Below are 9984 nucleotides of genomic sequence, written 5' to 3' on the forward strand. Positions count from 1 at the left end.
TTTTACCTGTTATCTCAATTTCAGTTGATAAAAGTATATTATTCATGTAAACTTATTTGCCACACACTGGTAACAGCATATATCGTCTTATTGAGAGTTGTCTCATCCTGGTAATTTAACACATTTTAGGTAATCCAACTAGACGAGCAGATTTGGCTTGGAGATAGAGGGGATCTTGTACTGCCTTGTCTGTAGGGTAAGTAAATGTTGGGAGATATATTTTTGTGTAGATTCTAGATGATCTAGTGGAGAATCCTGGAGAGATGTGTGTGTGTGTATGTATATGTTTTGGGAAAATACTGAATTCTGGTATTATAATTATGGTTATATAATTTTATGTTTTCCGTTGCATAGGTGTATTATCTTATGAACATGTATTCCTCGGTGCCCACTTTGGGACCGAGATGTTATAGTAGATTTTCAGAGTAGTATGATTTTATAGTATTTTTTTAAAAAAAAAATGGTATGGAATTTTAGGTCATTACAGTATCAAGATAGTATCATCAAGGTTAGTGGTTATGATTTTGTTTCTAAATTCATACTCTAGACATTTATGATTTTGATGCCATTTTGGGTATGGATTAGTTAGTTACCCATCAAGCTTCAACAGATTGCTTTTGATAGGAGGCTACATTTCATCTCCAAAAGGAATAGAGTTTGCCTTATGTAGTGAGTGACTATCCTACATTCACTTTATATATAATAAATTTCAACTCAAAGGCATGCTTTAAAAGGGATTTCAACTTAGTAGATGTTCTTCAAGTTAGTTGCTGCTAGCAAGATCACTGCAAGAACTCCCTTGCAATAAGATGTTTGATTGTAGACCGTGTGACAACTATCATGTAATGTAAGACGATATTTATGTTAAGGTCATGCCACCTAGGAAGATGTTCTTTAATACTAGAAAATGGTACAGTACCACCCAAACCCACACCATGTGAAGGATATTATTGTTAACTATTCCTTGAAAATTTGCAAAAAAGAATGACTTATGTCAAAGAGACAAGATGTTTGATTACATATCTCCAACTTGATGAAGTAGGAACACACGATGTGTAACAAAAATATAATGCGGTCATTCCACATGGGAAAATGTTATTCAACAATAACAAATAAACACGGAATGATCTTATTGAATTGGCAACAGAAGAAAAAGAATCTTAAGACATGGAAAACAACGTCAGTCTTAAAAAAAGATACAATGCAACCATTTTACAAGAGAAGATGTTCTTCAAGACTAACAAATGGTATGCACTATGCCAACCTAGAGAGAGATCATACCATGCATAATCTAAGAAATTGGCATTGAGAATAACTCATTCCAAAGAGAAAAAATAAGGTTGATTTCTCATTAATTATAGTTCTTACTAATGATAATTCATGTCATGCAAAAGACATGAAAGATGAACAAGAAAATCAATTTAAGTAGACATATAGCAATTGGCACTAACAAAGGCAAGAGAAACATACCAAAGAAACACTTAATGAATATAAAGAAGAAACATTGAAGACCCCTTCAAGAAAGTTGACAACGTTCTTACCCTCTTTAGCCACATTCCCCCCCCCTCTCTCTCTCTCTCTCTCTCTCTCTCTCTATATATATATATATATATATATATATATATATTATTGAATAAATAGTAATATGAGTCTCAACTAGAGAGTTTTGATTCTTGAACGTATAAAATGACCATAAGATACCTTCCTTGACGTTATTCAATTGGCAATAAAAAACAAAGAACATCCTGAAAAATGGAATGACCTTGGCATAAGTAATTTGCTTTTGCAAATTTTAAAGGAATAGTTAGCAAGCATATCTTTTGCATGGTAAGGGCCGGTTTGGGTGGAGTCTGCAACTAAAGTTATCTGACTTAGGTTAACATAGTGATATACCCTTTGTTAGTCTTGAAGAACATCTTTCTAGGTGGGATGACCATGACATAAGTCATTTGATTTTGTAAATTTTCAATGAATAGTCAAGAAAGCATCTTGCTTTTGACTAAAGTCTTAATGACTGCATTGTCTCCTTTCTTTAGATTGACATGGTGGCAACACCATTTGTGAGTCTTCAATAACATCTTCCCAAGTGGTATGACCATATTGTCTCCTTACTCTAGGTTGGCACATTGGTTTTATTATTTGTCAGTCTTGGAAAAACATCTTCCCAGGTATAATGATCATATTGTCTCCTTACTTTAGAATGGCACAGTGGCAACACCATTTGTAAGTCTTAAAGAACATATTCTCAAGTGGAATGGTCGTGTTGTCTCCTTTCGTTAGGTTGGCATAGCGGCATACCATTTGTTAGTCTTAAAAGATTTCTTCCTAGGTAGAGTGACCTATTGTCTCCTTACTTTAGGTTGGCACAATGACAACACCATTTATCAATCTCGAAGAACATCTTCTTAGGTGGAATGATCATGTTGTATCCTTTCTTTTAGGTTGGCATAGTGGCATACCATTTGTAAACATGACATACAACTATAAGTCAAAAGGAGTTTATATATATAGCCATTTATTTATATAAGTGAACAGAGTCCCGTTTAATAGAGTGTAAAAGGAAGTATATAGATGCATACGTTTATTTGGACGAAAATAATTTATAAATGATTTACAATTGTTCAAATGTGGTTTCTAACAGTTACAGTATTAAATATTAATTATTAAATAAATTTTGATACTGTAAAGTTCATATTAACTACACAATGATAATAATCTTTTCCACTTACTGAGCGTTGTCTTACCCCAAATTATTATTCTACATTACAGATAGCTTTAAAGAGCGTACCCAAGAAATCAGGCATAGCAAGTGCGTGGTGGGATTAGAAAGAGTTGTTTATAATAAATATTAATTTGTTATATTTTGACATTTTTAAGGATGTTAAATTTGTTATTAGTGATAGTTTTGTAATGAAGTTATTTAGCATTTCGACAAAAATGTATTTAAGATTTTATTTGCTTCCGCTGTACAATATTTATAGAAAATAGCACCATAGACCCCAAACCCCTATTGGGTTTGAGGCATCGTACATATTCTAATGGGGAAATTTTGGAAAATGATCAACTATGATTGAGTTTATATTGGACATAGATAGCATCCAAGTTGCAAATTGCCTAAAGAGTTGTGAGACAGACACATATGAGGTCATTAAGAAATGAGTCAAGCCCATTATCTTTCAGAAAGTCTGTTTTACTTTAGGTATGTGCAAGTCATCTAGTGCATCACTTTGTTGAGGGGGTAACCTCTCAACTTAATTTGCATCCAAGTGGCAAATTGCCCCAAAGAGTTGTGAGACAGACACATTTGAAGTCATTAAGAAATGAGTCAAGTCTGTTTTACTTTAGGTATGTGCAAGTCATCTAGTGCATCACTTTGTTGAGGAGGAGTAACGTCTCAAACTTAATTGGATTGGCGGTAGGTGCAAGTCTTTTTTATTTTACTTGACAACCAACAAATAGGGTAAACAGATGACCAAACAGACAAACACATTTGAAGTCAATAAGAAATGAGTCAAGTCTGTTTTCCTTAAGGTATGTGCAAGTCATCTAGTGCATCACTTTGTTGAGGAGGAGTAACCTCTCAAACTTAATTGGATTGGCAGTAGGTGCAAGTCTTTTTTATTTTTTACTTGACAACCAACAAATAGGGTAAACAGATGACCAAGCACTCATTTCACCTAGGAAGATGTCCTTCAATACTAATAAATAAATATGATTGAATTGAGGAGACGAATAATCTTAATACAAGAAAACGAGCTCTTTGACGCATGATTGGGCTAGCCCAAACTTGTGGAAACTCAATTGATCATATAAAAGTGCATGATGAAGAAGGTGGAAGAGGGTGGCTCACTTTGTTAAGAAATCGACTTTCAAAAAATTTATTTTAAAGTGATCATGCTGATTAGGGCCCCACAATAACTGACTTTCCAAAAATGGGTGACGCATCAGCACAACTCAGATATTATTTTGCCAACCATCTTACAATTATATTATTCTGAATAATAAAAAAATAATATTTCTGTGAAAAGTGAGTTGTATGAAAATTTTGTTCTTGGTAATATGAGGGCTGCGGTACCTACTATTCTTCGTGGATGGATGGATCCCAACTACTATTCTGGAAAGAGTTAACTTTTATTTTAATATTTTTTGTGCTAATTATTTTATGTACGTGTCTAGACCCTTTTATAAAAATTTAAACTATATTGTAAAATTATTATGACCTGCATTCTCTCCTACTTTGTTTTTCAAGGCCCTTCCATTCAGATTTCGTAGTCCCCAGGCCATTTTAAGTGGGGACGTACTGAGTTGAGGTATGACTCAACCGAACAAGGTATTTTTCATGCAGCATCAGTCACATTTGAAATCCATTCCCAGCATGATTCGCACGCAATTGCACTAGTAGTGAAACATTCCTTCCTTAACCTCATTTTCTTAGAAACCAAACAAAGCATATTTTAGCATTAGCCCACAATTTCCAGCATGTCAGACATAATGCAGAAACTAATTTTGTGCTATATATCTTTAGAAAGAATGCGTAAACAGAAAAACAATTGCGGTTGTTAATAATTATAACAACCGAAGAGGCTAACTATGATACACACTGGGCAACACAGATTGCTGCCAAATTATTTTTGAAATCCCCCAGGAAGTCATGTATAAGTTAGTGAACTATGCATCCACATTGCTATGCTTGGATGTCGACTAGTAGAAACCGTGCAGGTTCACTCTTTGCTGTGAAGCCAAACCTTGATGTAGAGTATTTCCTATACACCCCTGTTAGTTTCCCAGTTCCTGCCCTCTGGTGGAAAGTTACCATTAGTCCTGAACATTCACTGCAAGAAACAAGCAACCAAGAATGTATCAATAAATACAATTAAATATGGATTAGTGTTATCCCCGTGTCTGGATGTCCTGTCTGGAATTTTTAAGATTTGGTATATATATGTAAAGCAGAAACTGAAAAGTGTGAGACTCACAGGAGATTGTCTTCGGAATAGCCAGTATACCATTCGCAGGTCTTGCTCCACTGCTTAAACCCATAAAGAGTACAGTAGGCAGTATAGATTGCAGCAGCAGCTAACAGAGATGGTGAGAACTTGAGCATCTCATACTCCACCAGGCAAAGCTCAATCAAGAAGAATGACAGTAGTTCAAGCTGATTCAAGGTCATCGCAATTAGAAAAACAGCATGCTATAAACCCCTAAACCCTTACTTGAAACTATATACATGCTACTAAGTAGTGCCAACCTTCTTGTCAGATTGAGCAGCCTTTAGGAACCTTCTCATGAAAACATATGGGGTTGGAACGGACATGTTGAATTGTATAGTGTTGAGCATCAATTTCTCCTGCAAGATCATTTAGATTGATTCTCATTATATGGGGTTGCAAGATCATGAGAAAAAATGGAAAGTTGGTTCCATTATATGACAAGGAAAAGAAATTAAATAGGCTACCATATCAAGAAGTTCCTTCCTGGCATAAGCTCTGTCTGAAATGAAAATTAAGTCCTCCACGACGACGACACAAACTTCCTCGTATTTGCATGCCAGTAGCAACGCAGACAGACCCACCAACTGAAGCTTCTTTTTTACCACTCTTTGGCGAGCTAAAAATCTGTCTATCAGATTGACAGTGAGAAACAATGTCTCGTCCCTGAGTTCGAACTTGTGGTGTACCTTTTGATTCAAATAAGAGGATAAGTGGTCGAGAACTGGGGAATCTCAGAAAGGGCATTAACAGCAGCAGGAATCAAATTTGATCAATACCTCTATGAGCCAGTCAATTAGTATAGCTCTCATTTTCTCATTAATGTCAAATTGTTGCGCCATGTAGTCTGGAGGTACACAGCTAGAACACTGCAAAAAGAAGATCTCTTTGTTGAGTCAGCAAACTCAAAAGAATATGTTCATCATCCTCTATCCACATTCAAACAAAGTTCGATAAGCTGTTCTTTAATGGAAGATAAATCAAAGTTTAAATAAACTCAAACCAAATCATCCCTTTAATCATTTCATATATTTGGCTTGGGACGAGGAATAAATAGATCAAATCTTTCCGTTCTTAAGTTGTTGGCAGATGTTTCAAACGGCTATTAGAAAATCTAATGAAATCTCCTATCAAATGAGCTTTTATAAGCAGCACACATATTAGGAAGTTTCTCATCAATTGTGTGTTAGGTATATGAATTGTGTTTTTCCTGCTGCTTCACCTCAGCAGCAACCAAATCCAAGGTTTCCCAATTGAAAGTTCTCGCAAATGTGTCTAATTCTTTTAAATGAAATTATCAGTGACAGCTTTCCTAGCAATCAATCAAATGATTTTCTCACTCCTAGGGTGTGGTTCACATCAGGTGGTAGTGCGGGCTGCGGGAGTGCCTCTCACGAGGTCAGGTGTTCAAACCCTTCCGGGCTCGTTTCCGTCCCTAGATTCTTGAAATTTACCTTCCTTTTGAAGTTATAGGGTCGGCTTTAAGGGGCGCAGAATTAGTCACGTGGACGGTAAAACGGACACGTGAAAATCCGGTGTGTAATCCAAAATAAAAAATCAAATGATTTTCTCACTTTTTTGTCATTAATAATGAAATGAGCTGGTTGTCATTTTAGAGAGAAAATCAAGGACTAGTCACCACGTAAGCGGCAACCCTCTGCTTAAAGAACCACTGCTTCCCATTTTCAGTTATTATGCATTTATTATATATAAATTGGAAATTAAAAACATACCTGTGACATCACGCAAGAAAGAAAAATAAAATAAAATTTTGCAAGGAGATTAATGAATAATAATTAAAGATTCCCCATTCATTAACTTCAATGAGTGTTTTTATTTTCCTCGTAGATCTATTAATTGTGTTGTTAATTTGTTTATATGAACAAGAAATTAGAAAAACTGAAGTTAAAATAAAATTTAGAAACAGAAACTAAAAATTAGAAACCAACAACTTGTTGTTTCGTTAACACTTATAAAACTAACACAAATTTAAAACTTAATTTAAAAATGTCAATTTTCATTTTAAATCAAAATATTATAAAAAAATAATTAAATAATAAAATTACAAATAATACACATTAAAATAATTATTATAATAAAAATAAAATTTATTATAATTATTTTACTTAATTATTTTATTTTCAAATTTTACTTTAGAATAAAAATGTTATTGGGCATGCCAACTTATTATTATTTTTTGAAATTTATGTATATTTTTCTTTTAATTATATTTAAATTCATATGACCATTTAATTTTGATTTTAATTCAAAGGTGTATAAAATTAATAATTTAATCCAAATAAACTATATTAAAATTTTTGACAACAAATTATCAAAACAATTCAAAATCATAAAATTTGATTTCAATTTTTTGGCAAATAGTTAAAATAGACAATAGAAATAAAAGTGTTTTATAATCTATTTTTTTCACTATGACAAATATAAACAAAAAATAGAAAACAACAATCGCCTTAAACAAAATTCAAATCTAAGATTTGAACCCGATGCTTTCACAAGAATCAAAAATTTAAAAATAAATAAATAAATAAATAAATAAATAAAAACATGTTTCCAAAGTTTTCTTTGTAAACTTAAAAAATTGAAAAATAATACGACAATTTGAAATTATTTGAGAAATTAAAAAAAGCCATCTGGACTAACGAAGCTTTTTACTTTCTTTTATTTTTCAAAATAATTCTTTAAAAAACTAAAATTGGAAAATAAAAACTCTTGGCTACCTCCATCTTTTTATAAAAGGCATAGATATCATCAACGTAGTCGACAACTGCAAGCGAGTTCTTCACATCACAGCCGTCGATGTCCATAACGGGATCTTCAAATATATCCTCCATCTCGACCTCCTCCTATTTATTTAAATTAAAGGTACTTATAAGTGCATCAATAAATAAATAACTTAACCAATTTAATTAGTAAATATGTAATAAATATAGCCGGATTTAATTAGTAAATATGTAAAAAATATAGCCGTCTTAGGTAGATCCATACACATACCATCTGACCCGTTTCATCTTCTACTGCTTGTTCCAAGAACATTGGTTCTGGTTGGTCTTTGACTTCGTTTTCTTCATCCACGTATATAAGCAAATTACGGCCCTCCACTACATCTAAAACCTGAGCAGATGTGCTTGGTTTCTTGGATTTCTGCGGCAGTTAATGCCCAGAAATTATCATCAACACTACAAACTTAATTTGTTTGGAGAGAGAGAGAGAGAGAGAGAGAAATGGTACCTCCTCAAGGAGATGCTGCTGCGTGCTCCCCAGTTGTGCGGCAAAACTCCTATGTAACAAGAAGAAATAAAATTAATTAAACTAGATGGCTATGGCGAGTAGAACCAGAAATATCCCCTAATTCTGACGGAAAACTTTTTTGACAAATCAAGAACATGGTCAAACTATGGGCACATATATTCCAACCTTGTGATTGGCCTATGCCCTTGACGACGCAGGTTTCTTTCGCAGACTGCATGCTTTCTGAGCAACCAAACAACCAAATTAGTACCAAGAAAGGGAAAGGATCTGGATCAAATCAAGAAGATGAATGGTAGTGATGAAATTTCAGGTGAAGGCATTATTATGATCGACGAGATCAAGATCGAGATGAAGTACTTACTCTGGCAAACCCCTTTTGTTAACCACACAAGGAGGAGCTCCTGCTACTACCTCCTGACTAATAACGCTTAAAGCTCTTCTTCTGTTTTTCCCATCAAACTTTCTCCCACCCATCATCTCTGAACCTTCGCAGCACAAAAAAATAAAATTAAAAAATTAAAAAATATATATATAAAAAAATTAAAGGAAAACTCAGGTCAGAAATTAACAGGGTTGGTTTTACAGATTCTTTTCTGCAATTAACAAAAAAATTGTGAGATCGATCTTCAATCTATCTAAACTGTGTTAATTAAATTAAAGTGCTTTGTACCTTGTACGGTTGTGGGTCTGATCAGAGCTGGGTTGTTCTCGTCCGGCTTCGCCATTTTTTTGAGGGGAGATTAACTGAAGGATGATCAACCGAGGAAAAAAAAAAGATAAAAATAAAAATAAAATAAACAAATCTAATTTAGATAATAAATTATAAGAGCAATCCAAACCAACCCCCTAAAATTACAAAATAATTTAATTTTAGGGCAGTTGGGGAGAAGAAGATGATGATGAAGAAGAAGAAGAAGAAGAAAATAAAAGATTTGAAGTGAAGTGGTGAGTTTGGGACCGGAGGAGAAGAGGGGTATTTGTGTGCAGAAACTTTCCATATTGAAACACAACGGCTACTGAAACGTGGCCGTTGGATCATTATTTGCAGGCGGTGTGATCTTGCATAGCAACGGTCATATGGTCGCACGTGGCACTCCCTTCCCCAACCCCCTCATACCTCTCCCCGCTTTTCAAATTATTATTATTATTATTAGTTTTTGCGGTACGCTTTTCAAATTACTGAAGCAACAAGATGCGATGATTGGGTTCACTTTTTTAAATAATAATAATAATAATAAAAATAAAAATAATAATAATAATAATAATAATTAATTATTAGTTTCAGATTTCTTTTTATTTTAAAGCATTTTGATAACTTTGATGCCGATTGCTACCGCGTGGACTTCAGTAATGGTGGGGTTTATGGCTTATTGTGGGGATTATCCCCCCAAAAAAAAGGTATTTAAAAAAAAAAATTAATTATTTATAGTACATTTTTTTAACAATTGTCAATTATTTTTTAAACAAAAAAAAAAAAAAGTAGAAAAGTGATTCTTAAAAGCAAAGCAAAGCAAATTTGGAGTGAGCAACCATCTGTGTCATATCCACCAAACTACTATAAAAAGTGGTTTGGTTTAGCTTTAAAATTTCATAGTTAAGTCTTGTTTTATAATTTTAGATTGCAATTTGGAACTATAAATTAAAATTGACCCATGTATGTATATGTGTAAGAAACCGACCCAAGAATTTTAGATTTAATAAATAACAAAGGGTAAAAAGATAAATT

The 9984-nt window shown here is 33.5% G+C and overlaps 1 protein-coding gene across 1 annotated transcript; it reads right to left on the bottom strand.

The window, feature by feature from the left end:
• Positions 1–4396: 4396 nt before the first annotated feature.
• On the bottom strand, positions 4397–9245 carry LOC131157951 (G2/mitotic-specific cyclin-2-like). Its single transcript, XM_058112427.1, has 11 exons — positions 8929–9245; positions 8620–8743; positions 8424–8480; positions 8238–8286; positions 8001–8150; positions 7727–7852; positions 5768–5857; positions 5456–5677; positions 5249–5347; positions 4977–5155; positions 4397–4832 (listed from the first exon to the last, which is right to left on the bottom strand). The coding sequence occupies exons 1-11, from the start codon at positions 8981–8983 to the stop codon at positions 4685–4687; spliced, it is 1299 nt and encodes a 432-aa protein (XP_057968410.1). The 5' UTR covers positions 8984–9245; the 3' UTR covers positions 4397–4684.
• Positions 9246–9984: the final 739 nt, after the last annotated feature.

Source organism: Malania oleifera, chromosome 1 (assembly GCF_029873635.1).
Source record: "Malania oleifera isolate guangnan ecotype guangnan chromosome 1, ASM2987363v1, whole genome shotgun sequence".
Taxonomy (NCBI): Eukaryota; Viridiplantae; Streptophyta; class Magnoliopsida; order Santalales; family Ximeniaceae; genus Malania; species Malania oleifera.

Excerpts from the sequence above, each read along its gene's own strand:
- LOC131157951 (XM_058112427.1), bottom strand. The coding sequence starts at position 8,983 with ATGGCGAAGCCGGACGAGAACAACCCAGCTCTGATCAGACCCACAACC. Across the intron at positions 5,156-5,248 it reads CTGCTCAATCTGACAAGAAG|CTTGAACTACTGTCATTCTT; the intron begins GTTGGCACTACT and ends ACCTTGAATCAG. Across the intron at positions 4,833-4,976 it reads TATTCCGAAGACAATCTCCT|TGAATGTTCAGGACTAATGG; the intron begins GTGAGTCTCACA and ends TGTTTCTTGCAG.